The 20,912-nt window shown below is 43.4% G+C and overlaps 1 protein-coding gene across 1 annotated transcript in view; it reads left to right on the top strand.

Annotated features, from left to right (window-relative positions):
* The window catches only part of Dpp4 (dipeptidyl peptidase 4), an 82,034-nt gene that overhangs the window by 42,221 nt on the left and 18,901 nt on the right, over positions 1 to 20,912 (top strand). Inside the window, exons 11-20 of the mRNA XM_032903386.1 lie at positions 5,904 to 6,039; positions 8,129 to 8,173; positions 10,080 to 10,187; positions 10,429 to 10,505; positions 11,455 to 11,508; positions 11,905 to 12,026; positions 13,532 to 13,579; positions 13,812 to 13,910; positions 16,372 to 16,441; positions 18,420 to 18,614. Of these exons, the coding sequence (XP_032759277.1) occupies positions 5,904 to 6,039; positions 8,129 to 8,173; positions 10,080 to 10,187; positions 10,429 to 10,505; positions 11,455 to 11,508; positions 11,905 to 12,026; positions 13,532 to 13,579; positions 13,812 to 13,910; positions 16,372 to 16,441; positions 18,420 to 18,614 (954 nt within the window). The remainder of the gene's footprint in view (positions 1 to 5,903; positions 6,040 to 8,128; positions 8,174 to 10,079; positions 10,188 to 10,428; positions 10,506 to 11,454; positions 11,509 to 11,904; positions 12,027 to 13,531; positions 13,580 to 13,811; positions 13,911 to 16,371; positions 16,442 to 18,419; positions 18,615 to 20,912) is intronic.

The following is a 20,912-nucleotide window of genomic DNA, read 5'->3' as shown; positions in this document are numbered from 1 at the left end:
GGTCTATCAGGGGAAAATAGTCTCTCAATTGACAAGACAACACTTTCATGCTTTGAGTAAAAGACCCCCAGGGCCAAGGCAGTCCTGACAAGGCATACTTAGTGAGTGTCTCACTGCTGACAAGGCATACTTAGTGTCTCACTGCTTTCCCTCGTGACTCACTAGATCCTTGAGAAAACTACCAAACAAATTCAGCACTACCCTCCTTGGCTCTCCCAGGTCTCCCCACTCGTTTTCTGTGTGTCCACTCCTTCCACAGAGCTGCCAGCAAGTGGAGTCCTGTTAGTGGCTGAGTCTGGTCTGCCCCTCTGTTAGGAATTAGACCGGGAACAGGATGAGCCTCTCTACCACACTCACAGATTGAGGCTTGCGACTAGTTAGGTTAGTTGAACTGCTGGTGTTCACCGACAACGCCAAATGGGAACCCGAGAGCTCAAAATGTTTGTGAGGAAACAGTATACAACACAGGTTTTGTGAAATTCCTAACTTTTCTTTAACAGTTGTGTTTCCAGGGTCAAGCAAGACAAGATCTTTCAGAGAGGGAACAATTTTATAATAACTGGTGCAAAGCAGGGTGACTGAGATGCAGTGTCTGATACGGTGGAATAATGTAATAGAGAAGAAGCCAGGTGGCCAAACGGATGGGTTGGTAGATGAATGGAAAGGTGGGTAGGGAAGTTGGGCTTTCCATGTGTTCCTGTAGGTGTGTGGCACAGGAATGAATCCCCATAGCCAGCTCCAAGGATAGCTTTCAAAAATCACCCTGTGGACCAGGTCCCCTTTCCTTCCTCTGACTAGGTTTCTGCAGGCTAAAACTACTGGACTGGAGAGGGTGTGTCTAGTGGGGTGACCCCTCCTAACATCTGGTGAACAGCCTCAGGGGCCCATCACACCCAGCTGATGATTTACCCTGGACCTTAAGAGACACAGTAGACAAAGACTCCTTCCATTTCTCTGAACACCCGATGACCCTTGGTCTACACACACTGGGCTCATCACCTTGCCAGGAGAGTAGACGGCACTCCACCCCCTCAGCCAGCATGCAGGTGATACCCAGAGGAAAGCAGACAGATTAGGGCTTGCGTGCTACTACACAGTGTTGTTTCCTTCAACCCTCCTGCATCCCACCACCCATCCCTCTTCTCAGCAATCTGTCAGTGGACCCAGGAGGGTTGGCATCCCTATCAGAGCACAGGGTGGCATGGAGCCCACGGCCGGCACTGGCAGTACGCCTGCTTCCTCTGGTGACTCATTGAATTAATCAGTCCCAGGCTGCAGTGGCTCCGGGTAGCATTTCCCCCTCCCTTATCCCCTCCAGTTAGCAAAGCATACATATCATTAATGTTCAGTTGAAACATTTATACAAATTAGAGGCAGTGATGTCACCTAAAAGCCTTTTTATGAAGTCCTTCCTCTTTGCAAGCACAAGGAGTCACTTTGCAAGATTTGCCACAGCAGGATGTCCTGTGAGTGTAGCTAGCTGACTTTCTTTGTAAAACCTAGCTTATGCATAACTCTCAAGGAATAAATACATTTCACTGAGAAAGGAGTTGTACACTCAGGGAATCGTAAGAGTGGGATGAACAAGTAGGACTTCCCAATGGGACAGGAAGGTATTTTCAGGAGGGGCACATAGGGACAGGGGAATCTGAAGCCATCTGCTTGATTTGAATCCTGGATCCGGACGTTTTTGGGACAGTTACTCCTCTACACTTGTGTTTCCTCATCCGATAGACAGTGGTACCTGCCTCACAGAGCGGTCATGAGTCTTATGGGAAGTAGGCAGTTTCCGGCATTCCGGAAACTGGTATAAACTCTTATAAATCCTGAAATCCACTGCTTCCGCATGATAAGCAACCAGATTCTCCTGGTGACTGATGCATTTCTAACACTTTGAAGCCTTGTTTGGGTCCCTCTGCCCAACCTAGGACAAAAGACCAGGCTCTGAAGGAGGCTTAGCTGTTTAAGAATCCCTCATCGTTTCCCACTCACTGTAAGAGAGGGGATTTGTTCAGAAATTGGCCCCCTCCTCAGTCAGCATGTTATCCTACAAAAGATAGTGGGTAATCTTGCTGGTGGCATGTTCCTTTGGCTTACAGTGGGGACTTAAACCTTTGAGTGAAGAGCTGAGGCAAGCCGTCCATTGGTTTATATCTTTTTCATGACTCTGAAGTGCCATCCTGGCCTAATGTTGTCTCAGGGCTGTGGTTAGAGGAAAGAATGTTTATAAAAACGTTTTAAAACAGAGTGTCTGCTTCCTTGGTGAAAGGCCTCCCCTGAGCCCTCTCGGAGTGCAGAGTACGTTCTGAGTCACTGACAGTGACTAAGGTCTCAGACCCAGGTTTGTTAACCTTTATCTAGAAACACCAGGGATGGTGGCCAGGTCACATAATGTGACCCATGCACAAGAGTTTGCTGGCTGCTCTCCCACATTCCACTGGTCAGTGTTTTCTAATGACAGAAGTGGCTTTATAGTGTGGACGGCCAAGCCTGAGGTATAACACAGCTTTCATAGATAAAGCTACCTACCGTAGGCGACTTGGGGCATGAACGAGTTCTCTTACTCCCATCTGCCTCGCTGCAATCAGAACGCTTTTAAAAGGAGGAAGAGTGTTTCTGGGTGCCAGCGTGTGTCTGAGTTAAGAAGCTTTCTCTGTCTAACAAAGGAGATTTCACAGATCTCATCAGATTCTCCAGATCTTTTGGGCTTTTTGAGACATGGTTTTATTTTGTGGCCTCAGCTGGCTTTGAACTTCCAACGATCTGCCTGCTTTGGTCTCCAAAGAGTTTGTTGTAGTGGTGGTATTTGGTTACTGAATCTAATCGGGCAAAAATGAGTGGTGTAGGACCAGGTCTAACAGAAGAGAATCCATGATTCAAATCCGTCCTGGCTGGCATTTGTCCTCATACCATTTACAGCTATCCATGGTTTTATATTGTGAAAGGGACAAGAACAATAGAAAAGGAATTCATGACATTGAAATTGAAGCTTTATATTGAGACATCGCCACTCTTATTAATGTCAGCATTGTCTCTAGCTGCTTCTATCCTGTGGCAATGTGACAGACAATGTGTAGATCAGAACGACTAAAATATTAATCTTTGGTGTAGAATATTAATTTTGAAAAACTTCATTTTCCTGTGTCTTATTTTTTTTTATTTTTCCCAATTATTTGCCAGGATATATTAACAGTTTACTCTCCTTCTGCCCTCTTGACTCCCCTGCTTCGGGTGAGTGCAGAAGAGCCAGGCTAGGTTCAGGCCCGCTCCTTCCAGGAGGTGGAGAAGCACTCTCAGACACTGCCCTCTGATTGGCCCCTGGATGCTAGCAACACTGACTTGTAGACTTTATCGGAAACACCGCTGGCATGGAGGCGCTTCAGCTAAGAACTAGAGTAAGGGCACAGAAGTCATTTCAGAATAAAGGTCAAGGTGGAAGGAAGAGGTCAACTGGGAAAACGATTTTGGATGTTCTGGAGAACATGGAACAAGGCAGCGGAGCGTGAGGGGCCCTGAAATGGGAAGGTAGTGTGTGTGCTAATGTGGTGCCTGGTTGCTGCACAGATCCTCCACACCCGAAAACCCCCAGTGAAATAACATGAAACCCAAGGGGTCTCCAGGGCACCGCCACATGAGACATTGATGCCATTAAAGGGGAATTGTGGAGCTGTGAGTATTTGATCTTGGGTGCTCAATTAACATCTTCCGTTGGACTCGGAGCTCAAGAAAAGAGGGGACACAGAAACAGATGGGAGTTCTAAGGAAGGACGGCTGTGAGTCCTAACACAGCAGAATTTTGCGTTCCTAGAGAACTTTGCAAGTACCTGTTTTATAGACAAGACCCATGTCGCCCCTGCCTCAAAGGAGCTGGCAGCCAAGCCAGAACAGGCTGACCTCAGGGGAGGACGGCTGCTGCCAAATAAGGGGGTATTAGAGTGGCCGAGTGCAGGCAAAGAAGGCCGTGGGCCGAGAGGAATAAAGTAAGATGAAAGGCCCACCGTGAACTGACTCCTGACAAAGGGAGTCAGGCCTTGATCAGACACTGGAGAGAAGTGATGTATGAACAGTTACTGAAATCACCCCGAGGACTGGCAAACATGTCTAAGGAAAAAAACACCCAGAGGAAAAAACAGGGAGGCTAGCAGAAGAGTGAATTATAAATTCTGCACATGTCACTGTAAATCACGATACAGTTCTAAAAGTACTTTAAGGTATGCACTGGGGAGGACAGCCTGCTGGAACTGGTTCTATAAATTTGGGTTAAAATACTACAGACTATTCACGGGGCCATCTTTTGACTTTCGAGAAAGGTATTTTGGGTCATAGTTCTTTGGTTTGAAAAGTTCGTCGAGGCTTGGGTCTACTTTTTCCCCCCAATCTGAAGTGAAGTTGATAAAAGGGTCAGGTGTAGCTTCTTCTTAGTAGCAAGGGCGCATAGACCATAACACTAAAAATATTTACTATCCAGGCCCTCAACTAAAAGTGTCTTACTCTTTTCTTTGTTTTATTTTTGACCCTTCTCAGTTGTTTGTAAGGATATCATTACTAGTCCTGGGTAAGAGTTCACTCTCCTTCTGCTCTCTTGACTCCCCAGCTTCCGGTGAGTGCAGAAGAGCCAGGCTAGGTTAGGGGCCCTGGCTCCTTCCAGGGGTGGAGAAGCACTCTCAGACACTGCGCTCTGATTGGCTCCTGGATGCCAGGGACATTGATTTAGCAGCAGCAGCTTTGCAGGAAACACACTGACGGGGAGGGGAGTATGTTAAATTACTAGAAAATTATAGCATCTCTACAAGTGTCCCTCATCTCACTAAATTACTCTCAGTATAGAGGAGTTGGGAAAGTTCGCCCTTGACTACCTGGGACCCGGAGTCAAGATAGGAATTTCATTGTCCTAAACATATGGTTTCAGTCACGTTGTGTTAAGCCACTTTAGGATATGTCTGCTGCCTTTTCTGTTAGATACTTTTCTGTTAGATATACTTTAATTTCTTTCAGAAATTAAGTTGTATTTTAAGCTAAAGGGAAGAGAACGTGTTATGTGATTAAATGGTGCTCCTAATGATATAAAATTCTACTTCTCATTAGTCTATGGCTTAGGGTGGTATTGCTGTGAAGAGACACCATGACTGAGACACCATGACCACAGCAACTCTTATTTAAAACAAAACAAAACAAAAAACATTAAATCGGGACTGGCTTACACTTCTGACAGAGGTTTAGTCCCTTATCATCATGGCAGCACACAAACATGGAACTGAGAGTTCTACGTCTTGATTCAAAGGCAACAGAAAGAGACTATGTGTTGCTTTGGGCATAGCATGAGCATAGAAGAACTTAAAGCCCACCCCCACCATAACATACTTCTTCCAACACACCTAAGATTGTCACTCACTATGAGCCAAGCAATTCAAACACACGAGTCTATGGGGCTCATACATATTTAAGCCACAGCAGACTAGACTCTGTCTTCTCAAGTAAAATGTTCATTTGCAACAAGGTCTGAAAAAAATCATATTTCGTGTGTGTGTGTGTGTGTGTGTGTGTGTGTGTGTGTGTGTTAGCGAGTGTTTGGGCACATGTGTGCTCATGTTTGTAGAGACCTCGAGTTGACATGGGGCATCTTTATGGATTGTTCTTTACTCTTATTTATTGAGGAGGGTTTCTGACTAAACCCTGAACTTGCTAATTCAATCTAGTCTAGGTACAAGCTTGACCTAGGGATCCCCTATCTCTGCCTCTCAAGTGCTGGGATTGCAGGTAGCCACCATAACTGCCTGGTTTTTACTTGGGCCTGTGGGGGTCTGAACTTTAATCTTCATACTTGCAAGGCAAGCACTTTATCCACCGTGCCATCTCCCCCAACCGCACAATTTCTGAAACCCCTCCCCTCTTCCTATCTCCAGGGATCACTACTTGTGTGATGTAGCGTGGGTCTCAGAAGACAGAATCTCGTTGCAGTGGCTCAGGAGGATTCAGAACTATTCCGTGATGGCGATCTGCGACTATGATAAGACCAACCTAATATGGAACTGTCCGATGGTAAGAGTTCCCTGGGATGCTCTGCTATCCCAACATCCGGGTGAGTGAAGGTTGGGATCCGTAAATGTTTTAGGTTCTCTTCTCCCTGAATCTGTATCCACCTCTGAAGAAGGAGGTCAGTCTCGCCTGTCAGATTCTCGATGTCCTGTGGAGCTTCCGCTTCTCTTTTGCCCGCTAATCGTGGTGTGGTAGGTGTGGATATGATCACTTGGGAGGGAGAAAAGGAGTGAGTAGAAAGCCAGATGACAGAAGTTGAAGTCCGTGATGTCAAAATGAGGATGAGGACTAGAGGTGGCAAGCAAAATGAAGGTTATTTTAACAGGTAGAAAATAAAAAATGGAAAATAGCTAGCTAAGCATGTGGGTAACAAAACAGATACCAGATGGCACAGATCCATTACTAGACTGAAACCATTTCTAAGCAGAAGACCGACTTAGTACCTAAACACAGAACCATCAGCCCGAGAGGGTGTTGATCCAAATGTAAGGTGCTGAGGCTCCCAGACAGGACACCCTGAAGTCCTTCCAGGTTGAGGATTTCAGCAAGGCTACCTTGAGAGCCAGCAGCCACAGAAGAGGCTGGAACTGAAGTCTTGCAGGCCAATGCTATGACCACTCTGTACCTCTTTTTTTCTTTCTGGTCATGAGCCCTGCATCACACACCTACCTACTTGCGTCCTAAATGGGCACAGGGCAGAGAATTTGAGTGACGCTCTATATCTCAACATACTCATTTGTTTCTGCAAGTAACATTATATTACTTTAAATGTCCCCACCTCGTTGCTAAGCTATGGGATTGTTTTTTTAAATTAACTAAACAGCCTGCATTTCCCAAAAAAATGTTTTTGTTCTGGTAGGGAGTGCAGTTGTAAAGATATTCTGTAGACTTTCTTTGCATTGAGCATTTACAATATGGTAGGCACCGTGAAGCCTGGGGCTCAGTGAGGTTGAAAAATGCCTATGTCATAGGACACACTTGAACTCATACCAGGAAACCCAGGGCTCTTTGCTCTCTGCTGACTGACTCATCGACAATATCAGGATATTGTGCAATAAGAGGGTTTAAGATAGACACAGGGTAATAACAGGCACTCTACTGGAGTCAAGTGAGCAAGACAAGGAATTGGCTTGGGGGAAGGTAGAGAGCCATCTAGGATAAGATGTCCTATGTGAACAGATAAGAGAGAAAGTTCCCTCTAAGCTGAGGATTGGGTGAGGACATCCACAGTGAACAGCTTAGAGCATAGAGGGACTGAATGTGCTTACCACCTAAGCTGAAAGTGAGAAACTGGATGGGAAATAAGGCCAGGGATTAGATCTGGGCTCAGGGGCCATGCCGAGGTGTTTGAATTTATCTTGAAAGGATGGAAAGCTGTTTCAGGATGAAGAGTTTAATGGGAATAGAGTTGTCTGTTGCCAAGGAAGGTCAGCTAGGGGCTGAGCAGGGAGGACAATGGACCAGAAGGAATGAATGATAACTGAACATCACTTAGGAGACTGTAGCCCTCTGGACACCCAGAAGATGTGAATGATGGGAGGGTCCGTGGGAAATGACAGAAGGGCTGAAGAAAGGGGCTGAGGGAGGTTTCCATGAGAAGAGAGTAAGAGCAGGAATCTAGACCGAGGGGCTAAGAAAAGGTCTGAGAACGGGCTAGCAGGCTACAGGGAAGCAAAGGACAGCATCAAGTACTGTGCAGACTGGATTTAAAATGCCAGTTGGAGCTTCAGGCCAGCCCCAAGCTACAGAGATAAACGATCAAATGCAACCACATGAGAAAGACTAACATAAACAGACATATAGGATGTTTTCATTTCTTTTGTCGTTAAGAGTAATTTCATTTGTAGTGCTTTGGAATAGTAGCTTAGCATGCCTGAAGGCCTTGGTTCCCTTTCCAACACAGTGTAAAGCTAAGTGTGGTAGACCCATATAACCCTAGTGTTTATGAAGCTGACACGGGATTAGAAGTTGAAGGCTTTGGTTAGATTGTCAGCTTGAGATACACGAGAATTCCATCTTTAAAAGAAAGAAAAAGCATACACAGATTTCACCGTCTTCTCTTTGAAACACTGCACTGTCCTTTTCTCCACAGACGCAGGAGCATATTGAAACGAGTGCCACAGGCTGGGTCGGAAGAGTAAGTATTCTGAGTTATAGACTTCATATTCATCTCGACTGACACTCAAAGCTGGTTAATGTGTGGCTTGTCCTATACTAAGGTGCTATGTTGTCACTGATAGAAATGTGAGTTGGCCCATTTCTCGGAGTATTAGCTGTGCTTCTTATAATGAATGTACTGTCTACCCAAGAAGGCAAACGGACAAGTCAAACACCAAAGTCATGCTCAAAACTGACGAACAAAACATGTTCTCCAGATAACTGGGGCTTCCAGTGAGCTGAAAGGCTGCCGGGATGCAGAATATGCTTGTTTGACCCCTTGTTAGAGCTAAACACTTTGGAAGCAGAAAAAGGGGTTGGATCTAGCCTGGTTGGCAGCCATCAGAAACAGCACCAATCCAATGATGTCCATTGCACACCTCTCTGGAGGAAACCACATGTTGGTAGGCACTCTGAGGGTGTGCTTTATCTGGGAAAGCAAGGGGACCCCCAGAGACTCACTGCTCTGCTCGGCACCACCTGACACGTACATGCATAGCACCCCGGACTCAAGTCTGAGACTGTGGAAGAAAGCACAGGGGGAGGAGAGGGACTCCAGCCACCATGACACCTTATAGGGAAGATGAAGCCTGAATGACACCTAGCTTTTTAAAAAGGGAAACGAAGAGAGGCAAAGACTGGATGAGAGAGGTGAGGCTTCAGTCCAGGAAGATGACGACCTCTCTCTGCTGGCCTGGAGCTATCACAACATTCCCATGTCCTTTTTAACCAGGCACTGATTGGGCAGAGGAGAGAGGTTTGCCAACAAGAAAAGTGGTTTCCTCCATGGCAAGAGACATGCTACACTTCCTCACGACTCTCTGAAAAAAATATGTTTTTTCCTCTCTGTATTTAACCAGACAGATGCCACTTTTCACACATTTCTACTAGGCACAACTCCATCCAGGGGAAACAGGGAAATGTATTAAAAAGATAAGGCTGTGAACATGGGTCTAGAGAGGGGAGTGTGCTTGAGAACTCTGTAATGAGAACACAAAGTGTACTGCACGCCTCAGCTCGCTTCATAAATGAATTCGCTTTGAATCACTAAATAGAAGAGGCAAGCACTTCCCTTCCTTACCCAGACGGGAACTGATGAGAGAGGAAACACTGAAGGCGAAGTGAACCAACAATTTTAAAAGACCATCCTCTACCTGCTCGCAACATAACTAGGAAATAGAAATTAAAACGCAACGTGGTCCTCCCAGGCTGGAAAGAGACCCTCTTCTATTTAAACAGGATTTCCTGAGAACTATCTTCTATCGAACCTTTTTTTAAAAAAAAAATAACAATAATTTTTTTTTTTGGTTCTCCATTTCCCACGTAACCATATTTTTAAGTTGTTGATCATCTTTAGCAAAATGAAAAGGCTCAGGATAAAAATAACTCTATGAGCGCTTCTCCATGGGAAATCTATGGCACAGATTCCTGATAGCATCTAGGAGTGGTTAAAGACTAAGCCTGACGTTCAAACCAAATTGTGCAAGAACGGGAGTGAAATTTTCCATTTCCAACCTGAAACAGATCATTAGGTGCCTTCTAGAAAGTGCACTTGCAATATCAAGGGAGTTCCTTCAAATGGAGAGAGTGTTAGGTTGCGTGCCTACATGGTTGGGAGTCTCCGTCGTCCTTGCAAGACACGTTCCAGAACAATGAAAACATTTCTGTGTGTCCGCGCCTGCTGTGTGCGTCTTTATGTGCGCTCTCCTGTTTAGCCCCACTTGTGAATTTGTTCTGTGCTCCACCTCTGCTTAGGATGGTGTTCATTTTGGGGCCCTTTGTGTCTCCTGACAAAGGATGCAGGATTGGAGAGGACTTCCAGGAACTGGGGTTGATACTGGGGAGAGACTGGTGCTGTGACATTTCTTTGCTCTGCCCTTGTCTAGTTTAGGCCTGCAGAACCCCACTTCACCTCTGACGGAAGCAGCTTCTATAAAATCGTCAGTGACAAAGATGGCTACAAACACATCTGCCAGTTCCAGAAAGATAGGAAAGTGAGTACGCTTAAGCGGCAGACCCCAAGCTGACCCCCTTCCCTGACTGAACTAGAAGTCATTTCATGACCTTGCGCAGTGCGTGTTAGACTAATGGGAATCCTTCGGTAGTCTAAGGGATGAAGCGGAATAGGACATCGATGCCCCCAAAAAATAATCTCAAGTTTGACTTCCTGATATAAATGATTAAATCCTCTGCTTACCTTGGATGGGAGAGTCTAATATGTCTCGTATTTAAAAGCCCGAACAGGACTGTACATTTATTACAAAAGGAGCCTGGGAAGTCATTAGTATCGAAGCTCTGACCAGCGATTATCTGTGAGTATATTCTAACGACCAGTAAGCAGGCTGTAAATCCATGCGTTACACTCACGCCCTCTCACAGAAATGCAGGAAAATCTCCCACAAAGCATCGTTGATTTGGAATATGTTCAATCCCTTTTTTTTTCTTTTTAACATACGGAAGCCTTAATGATTTTCACATACGCTCAGCAGATTTGACACCATGCCACCAATCGGATCTACCTCTTGGTTTTACCTGCTTTGCACTGGAGGGGCTGCAATCTCTCCTGAGCGTCCCGGACTGCTGCAGGGGCATTCTACCTTCTGTTAACTTCAGACTGACATGAGCTCCCTGAAAGGCTGACAAAGGCAATGCTATCTGCTGGTGGCTCGGCCTTGCTCTTTGGAATATAGAAAGCTTTGCTCTAAGTGCTTTCCAACAGCATACATGAGCTGTCAGCAAAAGGCATTTTACTCTCCATTAGGATCTTGGGCTCTTCTTTCATTGGCCTCATCACAGAGGAATTTTGCCGTTGCCCAGAGTAGTTTCTGAAGACTTTACAGGAGGAGCTCTGTCACTTTCTGGAATATACAGCCCCTACAGCCATGCAGCTTACATAATAAAACAGAAAAAAGACAGAAACCAGGATTGGTACTTGGGGTGGGGGTGGGGTTTCTCAATTTCAAGCTAGCTGTCCAGCTATATTCTTCCTATAAAAGCTCTGTTTTGAATTTTTGCTTAGGATTTCAATTCAGGAAGAGCTCCCTGGAACCATACATTTCAGACTGTTTAAAGAGAGGATCATGGGGAGAGATGGTGGAGGGAGAGAGCTTCTGGGTGGGACGCACGGGCAGGGCAGCAAGTGTGGACAGAGGACACACACTCACACACTGCAGCCCTGTGTGCCTGCGGTTGGAGATCAGGGGATTATATTTAACATTTTTGTAAAACATTTAATATTTATCGTCTTTGTTTTCTTCTTAGATACTACATTAGTAATGAATATAAAGAAATGCCAGGAGGAAGAAATCTTTATAAGTAAGAGTGCTGTGGGGTCATGACATCAGGGGTTTTCAGTGACAGATTATTCCTTTGTCCTTTTCTGTCTTTCTGTCTGTCTTTCTTTCTGTCTGTCTGTGTGTGTGTTTGTCTCATTCTAATTATTATTACTCTGGAATTGTTATAAGTACTTATGTTGCTTCACTTATCATTCATATATAACCAAAACAATGATTCTATTAGGTGTTTACTGTCATTTCCTGATTATGGGAGACTGGGGTCATCATAAACTAATGCATTTTATGGTGAAGACAAAGTCCGTGGAGGGTGGCTACGGTGGTCTGAGTCTTCTGAGATCGGAGCATGGCATTAGTCAGTTTCTTCCTCTCATTTATGTTTTGATGAAGCAATTAATCACCACTGTTGGCTTTACAGAATTCAACTTACTGACCTCACAAATAAGAAGTGCCTTAGTTGTGACCTGAGTCCAGAAAGATGCCAGTATTACTCGGTGTCATTTAGTAAAGAGGCAAAGTACTATCAGCTGGGATGTCGGGGTAAGTTGGCATTGAGTGAGGAAGAGCGTATGGCTGGCCTGTGAAGGTTCCTGTCCCCTACATCCCTGAGGGACAGGAGAGCCTCCAGGAACCTATTCTTTCTTCTCTGCTCAGCCCTTTTTCCTTTGACCACATAGGAGCCCTCAAAGACACCTGAGTCCCTTTCTACACTCGGACTGTGTGATGTGGACACATTACTTTCTTCCCTCTGAGTTTTCTCAGACCCACATGTTCTAGGTTTTGAATGATTACTTTATGCATTTGCCCTTACGTTAATAAGACACTGCAAGCGGTGCCTATCACCCAGAGTCCTCAATGCCCTGTCTTCTGTTGAAATTGCTACTGTTAATTTTTGTTTCAAGTCTAGAAGCCTGTGCAAGTGAAGGCAGAGTGGCAGATTCACGTCACACAGAAAGCCCAAAGTCCTCTAAGGGTCTTCTCTGAGTCCTACTTTCTAATGCTATACCAGGCTGCTTCTTAAAACGTGGAAAAGAATCCAGATATTCCGAAAAGCATAGTCAATGGCAGAGGGGCCTTCAAACTACTTATCCTGTTCTTCTCTGCCCCTGATGTGTTTTGTTCCCTCCGATGTGTTTCTTTAGTGTTCTTTAGCATGGTTAAGTGTTGGCATCATGTCTTGGGTATGTGCTTTATACCAGGAACTGTGCTTAAAAACTTAATATTTGTGATCTTATTTAAATCGCAATAAAATTCTCCTCACTTTATTATAATATAATATTATCCTCACTTTATATGGAAAGATATCGGCACACAGACACAGTCCTAACCTATCCAGCAAGTCAGTCAGGATTCAAACCCGGGTCTAGCAGTGCCTTCACTGTGGTTTTATTTTTTAAAGCAAATATAGAAATTAAATATATCATTTAAACGCCTCAAAATTAAATAGATCACAAGATAGCTTAGCTATACATTACCTTCCACTCCACAGCTACCACAGTTGGGATAAATAGTGAAGATATGGGCTGGTGAGAAAAACACATTTCCATGCCAGAAAGAAACTGCTTATCCAAGTGAGGCACTGCAGATGTGTCTCCTGGCTCCCAGACTCTCTTGAGTGGGGGGCCCGCGAGCGGACTCTCCTCCTCCAGGTAAAGCTGGTTCCAGAGCGCTTCCCACTCACCCTTCAAGGAGCACAGGGCTTCAGAGGTAGCATGGTCAACACATGGCCACAGAGAGTGGGAAGCTTAAGCTGTAGTTTCAGCTCACTGTGGAGGAAATCGAGCATGGAGAGGTTAGCCTGCCCAAGATGTCCAGCAGAACAGAGGTCCACTTCCTACCCCGTTTACCTGTGCCCCATGCCTCCTGCCTTTGCAGGAACACATCCTCCACTTAATTGCAGTTGTTTGGGAGTGAGGAGGAGACAGGCAAGCATCGCGTCCCTTTGCCCTAGCTGCCTTGTGTTATGCCAGACAGTAATTGTTTGGAAGCTCACACACTCATGCTCACCTCACCTAAAACCTGTCTTTCACTGGTTGCATTCACAGGCCCTGGTCTGCCCCTCTACACTCTGCATCGCAGCACTGATCAAAAAGGTATTTTGTCATCCTTCCCCCTCCACCGGCTTGTAGGAAAGCGTGCACATGAATAGGACGGGCATGGGATTTCCCCTCGGCATTAGTGTCTTACCCAGGAGTGGGACGCTAGTCTTCCTACCTGAAGTGTGCACACCCCAGCTGCCGTCGTTCACGCTTGCTCGCAGTTGGATCATGTGACCTAACCTCTTTGTACTGTTAGGAATCATGGATGTCTCTTGTATTTGTTTAGAGCTGAGAGTCCTGGAGGACAATTCTGCTTTGGATAAAATGCTGCAAGATGTCCAAATGCCTTCAAAAAAATTGGACTTCATTGTTCTGAATGAAACAAGTAAGCTATATGTCTTTTGGAATAGTTTTTCTTTTCATGGAGACAATAATAAAATACCAATAATGTGACACTTTTGGTCTGAGAATATGTTCTTTGTGTTGTATGAATCTAATTTAAAATGGTTGTTTTCCAGGAAACATTCTATTACAACTACTACTTTTGCTTTGTGTGTGTCTTAAAACAGGACTCTAAATGAAATGTATTTTTGTCAAGAGAGTATTTGGGGGAAATGTCCTATAAATAGGTCAGTTCATCAAGTTAGGAACTCTGTTCTACCGGTGAGCATTAATTGTAAAACCATAATGGCTAACTATATTTCATCTTTGAACCATAGAGTTAGAAAATACCTAAGATGATTATTCTAAAAATTTGAGGTTGTTTCTAAAAATGTTTAAGCTTCAGGCTTCTTCTTTGGTGTGTGTGCGTGAGGCTTGTTATTTCCTAGCAAGCTCGAGTGGGGCATGCCGTAAGCCCCAGTCAAGCTCAGGCACCACTAAGAACAATAGGTTTATCTGAGTCAGAGTGCTTGTTTCTCTTCAGTTTCTTTTTCCACTCAGGAATAATGACTTATGGGAAAGGAAGGTGATTTTGGGTCATTTATTTAGCATAATGGGAAACATGGAACTGAAGAGGTGGCTCAACTATTGGGAGGTGATACAGCTCCTGCCGGGGGACCTGAGTTCCTTTCCCAGCACCCATACCCACTGGCTTATAAACTGTGTAACTCCAGCTCCAAGAATTTCAACACCCTCTTCCGGATTCCCAGGGCATCTGCTCTTACTGTACAAATACACACACACACACACACACACACACACACACACACACACACACACACACACACACACACACACACACACACACACACACACACATATAACCTAAGCTAATACAAATAAAATACTTCTGTAAATGAAATGAAAAATAAACTTCAACTCCTGTCATTGTGGAGGGTAGGACAAGCCCTGGAAAGCAGGGCCCACTTAGGCAGAATAACTTAGCACGCTGCTCAAAGGGAATGTGCGTGTGTGTCACCAGGGTCCTTGCTAACAAACACCTTCTGACCCAGCAGGGGTGCCACTGCTCCCTGTCCCTGAGACATCTTGAGCTCATTTTGACAGTCTGGTGCCAGAGTTCTGCAGTGCATATGGAGACGCTACTCGATTTCAGCGGGCACACAGTGGGAGTCCTTAGGTTTTAGGGCTGGGAGGGCACATGGTTAAAAGGAAATTTTCTATTTTAATTTTCAATTTCAACATAACAGGGGGGAGGGACCCATTAGTCACTAGTCGTTCTTCTCACTACAGAAAAGGGGATTGAGACAGGGCCTGTGCAAGTGAAGCCTTGGGACCCTTCCTCACAGAAAAACTGCACATTTACAAAAAGGTGGAGTTATAATTCCTCTAATCACTTGTGCTGGCCAGACAAGATAGAGATTGAATTGTGACAGGTGTATGCATTAAAAATATCAGTTAGTTTGACTAGTAGTTTGATATTTGATTAAAGGTATAATAGAAAATTATTTTTTTCTTACCTACACATTGAATAAAAAGCACAAAACAATTAGGAAACACAAATGGTATCAGATAAGCCCATCTATATAAATATTTGACTACTGAATCTTCTTTTCTCTTTCTCTCTTTAACCAAAATTGCTACAAAAATCCATCAAGAAACAAAAGGGAAAGTAAACGTAAGAGACACCTCTAGAAATCAGGTTTTGTTCATTCATTTGTTTGTTTTTGTTTTTGAGCCTATAGTTTACATCTTCCTGCGTATGTGGAATCCTCATTTAGATTGATTAGACTCATATATTCTGAGAGTAAAGAAGACTGACTTATTATTTTGAGATTTTTTTTTATTAAACTGATGTTAAATCAAGCACGAGAATTTAAACAGACCCAAGGAAGAGCCCACAGAATGTGAAAGCATTTTATTCCACGGAAGCCCGTTTCACTCTGTGAAAGACTAAGCTGAAAACCGAGCTCCGTTCAGTGCTCTGGGATGGCAATAGGAATCATAGAATTGCTATTAAATCCAGATTTTTAAGAGCTATGGCCGACTGCAAATTCTAAACAGCTTCAAGGAAATTCGAGAAGAGGAAAACATTTGGGAGGAAAATTTAGAACATAAACAAGCTAGATAAGTAGATTGGGTGCCAAAGAACAGAAGCATAGAAACAAAACATTACGAGTCCTAAACTGCACTTGTATTTTAGAAGGCATCGACGGATTTCACGGCTGCATTAGGAACGGTTTGATTGTTTTACCACCATAGTAACTCGAATTTATGAGCAAAACAGCTGCCTTTTATGTCTTTAAAATGTGATCCTAAGCTGATCCTTCTAGTATTTGATCTAACTTAGCAAATTGGTGAACTCTGAGAAATTACTGACAGAAAAGGAATGGAATCTCCTTAAATAACTATTTTTACCTTCCTAATTAATCTTTTTGCTTCTTTAGGATTTTGGTATCAAATGATCTTACCTCCTCATTTTGATAAATCCAAGAAATACCCTCTACTAATAGATGTGTAAGTATTCAAGAGAGAGGAATTTGGCAGTCAACTGCTATACTTCTCTGGGGGAGGGGTATAGATTAATGGCATATAAAGCCAATACTTCTCTTCTTTCCTACAGCATTGATTACTAGTCCCCATCCCATCTTGTACCTACAAATCCCATCTGTTTTCTCCTAACTTAACAAATGAGATAGACACTTCTCTCTGTCATAATCATGTGCTTCGCTTCGCTTCCCTGGAGTTTTAAGGGAGTCCCACTGGCCTTTCCTGGTTCTCATCCCCATCCTTTCTTCTTGACAAGAAAGAGAAGGGTGCTTTTGATCTACCAAATTTTCTGTCATTGACAGGGCCAAGAAATTTCATGTTACAAAAAAAAATATTTACTCATATACGAATGTATGAATACGTTCGCCTGTTTAAATTTAGAACGCTGCACCATCTAGTTTTAAATGAAAACAATGTGGTATTTTGCTTAAATGAAAGTTCTTTTAACTTCCATCTCTAAAGGAGAGGCAAGAACGTATTAGTAGAGGCTTTCATGCAGGAGTTGCTCATTCACTGTGGGGTTGCAAGTGCCAATGAATGGGAAAGTGATGAATTGGGAGGGGACTATTATTAGAGAGGATATGCATGTACCCAGAAGTTAGGTAGACTGTGTTAGAGAGGGCATTGAAACAAGACACAAGTGAGCTATGGGGATTATCTCTTAGTACACAAGAGATTTGATAAAAGTGGTGCATATGGCTATATGTATGGTAGATCTTAGGCTATAAGGGTTGCAAATACAACAATGGTAAAATTCTTGCTCTGATGAATAACATGCTTACTTCCTAGTTCAAGTTATATTTCTTTGTCCTTGAGGTTTTTAAGTACTAGCATTCTTTTATACTATAGTCCTTTCTACCATGGTATAGAGTCTCAGAGTGAGCAACACTAGGTACGAGCCTAGGGGGGAATGAAAATCATGTGACACTGGCCAGAGTCTTTAAGGAAATAACCGTATAGGCTGGGATGGAAAACTACACTAATAATCATTGTTATTTTATAAGACAATTTCCTCTATCCCCAGTATTGGATGAATTACGTTTTCTAAGATTGCACAGTACTGGAAATGTAGAATGTGTTTGACAGTAGTGTCCAAATACCAATCTTAGGGATGTATTTTAAAAAACAAACAGCTATAAGGGTCACGTTGCCAAATTTAAAGACCGTAAATGGTGCTTTTATTCATCATGCAATTGTCATCTCAGAGGTTTACTGCTGAATAAGTTCACCACATCTAGTTCTTTCTGATCTCTGGCTGGCTGGTTCAGCTCAGCTCTTCTGGCCTAAGCTCCTTTCCAAGCTGACTGATTCAGTTCGGCTTCTCTCCTTCTCACTAAATTGCTCTGCCTGGCCTCAAACTAATTCTGGCAATTTGTTCTAATCTTCTGGTTACTTCTGTCTTCACCTGTAACCTGTCTCTGTAAAACTGTCCCAGTAAAACTTTCTCTCTCCCTCTCTCTCTCTCTCTCTCTCTCTCTCTCTCTCTCTCTCTGTCTCTCTCTCTCTCTCTCTCTCTCTCCGTTGCTCACTTAAATTGCCTCTCTTCCCTCTGCAATTTTCCTGTGAGTTGGGTGTATACTCTCCCTGATTGATCACTTTGTCTGCCTCTTAATTAGACATCACTTTCAAGCATGGCTACTTCCTTCTCAAACTGCCCTTGCTTTCACTGTAAGATTAAACACGTGTACTAAGGGCATACAGCTGGAGGGATAAAAGGTGTGTGTTTTGTCTGCATTTCAGCCAGATCATACAGATGTAGGTCTTTGGATGTGAGCCTTGTCAGAGCTGCCCTGTTGCTGGTTTAAAATTCCTCTATAAATGAACCTATTCTTGATAATTCAGTGCCTACTATGATTTTCAGGCTCTTGATTGAGAAAGATGCAAATACCTGATCCTTAGGAGAAAAATGCTAGCATTCTTTATTTAAAGGTGGAATTTTTCACAGATATGCAGGTCCCTGTAGTCAAAAAGCAGATGCTGCCTTCAGACTCAACTGGGCCACTTACCTTGCAAGCACAGAAAACATCATAGTAGCTAGCTTTGATGGCAGAGGAAGTGGTTACCAAGGAGATAAGATCATGCATGCAATCAACAAAAGACTTGGAACCCTGGAAGTTGAAGATCAAATTGAAGCAGCCAGGTAAGAACTCAGAGATGAGCTCAGACATTGTTGACTCTCTCTCTCTCTCTCTCTCTCTCTCTCTCTCTCTCTCTCTCTCTCTCTCTCTCTCTCTCTCTCTCTCTTTAATATGAAGGGTGTGAAGGTTTGGGGACTGAATTTATAATCCCCCATCTCTGCTAGTTTTTAAGTGTATATTATATATAGAGAGAGATAAAAACATGAGTCACAATAGATTTATATGAAGTTTTAGAAACGCCCTTACTAAGTTTTTTTTCTATATGGCTTGACTGTCATCCAAGAGTGAAGGGTGAGATTCATGAACACAGGTAAACTGAGGAAGGAATGATGTGTTATTTGTTATTGAGACTTCCAGGTGTGACGACAAGATGTCTGGTGGAAGGGACTTTCAAGAGGAAGGGTTCATTTGGAATTCTGGTTTGAGAGATGTCAGTCCATTATTCTTGGCTCAACTGGATAAGGACAAACCACGGTGTTTTCAGTCCTTTCTTCTATGTGCTTTGATGACAATTTTCACTTTAAAGTTGGCAGGAAGCAGCCAGCAATTACGCCACACACTGAATGCTAGGCAGTCTTGACATTTCTTCCCTCAAAAAAATTAATCTTTCACCATGAAACCCAGCCTCCCACAAAGTCTTAGGACATGGGACAAAGGTAGGCAGGTCCTTTACTACAGTAAAACAATAACCTTTGGTCCAATTGTTAGTCAATTCCCTTTTCCCCATCTGACTCCTAATGGTCAGGAATTGCTGCTCCCTGAATCCTTAAAGGCACTCTGGTTCTCTGAGCTCCCACCATGACTACTCATTAACCTCTGCTGACAGCATTCTAGCTGGCTTCTTCAAAGCATTTATCTGAATGTCTCCTCCAGACTAATTCCAAATGTTTCTGTATCACGAGATCTACAGTCACAGCAATGACCCTTTCTCTTGGTACCAATAGTCAATGTCAGTGAGATTTTTCATTGCAATTCTAAAATACAGGATTAAACAATTTAAAAGGAGGAATTATTTATTCTGCACCATGGTTTCAGAGATCTCAGTCCACAGTCGTTGGCTCTGTTACTTCCAGGTCCCTGGTGAGATAGAAAATTATGGCAGAAAACTTGCGGTGAGCCTATTTGCCTCACGGGATAGTAGAGTGCTTTCTCTCCTCCTGGTTTTTATTACTTCTGTGCCCTCGCTTATAGAAAGGTACTGTTCACATTCAGGGTGGGCCTTCCCCTGTTATGTTTCCCCACAGATACATGCAAGCTTCTTCTTTAGTAACGCTTAAGCCATTCCTCAGCCCAATCAAATTGAACATTATGTTTGCCTATCACACTAGGGAAACATCTGGCTAAATTGTTGAGCCCATTCCTTGTAGTCAGAACTATATGGTCGAGAACTTGAATGTACCTTCACCCTTGTAGTGAGTAGTAGCTATGACGCCCAAGAACTGGCTCCAACAGACTAGATAAGGGTGACTCTTCTAGTTTTGGAAAGTTTGGGGGCACAATGGTCACGAATCACAATTATAAGGACTTCATTAAGTATGAACACCATTCCATTCTGGCCTTCCCACATACAAGTACAAACCGATGAGAGAATCATACTGTGGTGAGCACATAGCTTTAAGCTGCAGAGCAGCCTTGGGAGGGGATAGTCTATTCGTGTATTTCAAGTAAAGAAACAGAATTTGTTGGTGTGAACTTTGTTGGTAGCTGGTGAACTCAATAGGTAACCTTTGGTTCCCAATCTATGTGACAGGTGTTTGGGAAAGTCTAATAAATGAGTCCTTTGAGACCACTATAAACTAGAGATGGAGAGATGTGGAATGATCCACGGGTGGTCACTGTACTGAGAAAAAAAAAACTTTAAAGAGAAATAATCAATGAAAATAAAATATGTTGGATTAGTATCTCTAAGTGAATGAAGCTCCTTATGCCAAAGTTAATTACTGGCCATTTTCTTTAAAATGTAAAAGGAATTTTAGATTAATGATGAAAGGATAAAGTGGAGGTTTTGTTGTTGTAAAAATAAGCTTTTATCTAGCAGGACTGGTCATCTTTCTATGTGAGGAAGCTATGGTTTCCAGAACCTCTTGAATCTGAGTTCTAAAAATGGTAAAATCACTGAGTTCAGTATTTATAAAATAAGGTCCCACTTTAAGACAATAACGATGTGCAGAACTACTTATACGATGGACACTGTTGCAGCAACTTGGGGGACTGAATACAGGAGCACACACAGGTGACTCCCCAAGCAGTACTGAATGAACGAAGTCAGGTATGAAGCTCAATTCAAGTACAACTTGATT

Source organism: Rattus rattus, chromosome 5, assembly GCF_011064425.1.
Source record: "Rattus rattus isolate New Zealand chromosome 5, Rrattus_CSIRO_v1, whole genome shotgun sequence".
NCBI lineage: Eukaryota > Metazoa > Chordata > Mammalia > Rodentia > Muridae > Rattus > Rattus rattus.
Note: the sequence above shows the minus strand (reverse complement) of the source record. Positions and strands in the feature narration are given on the sequence as shown.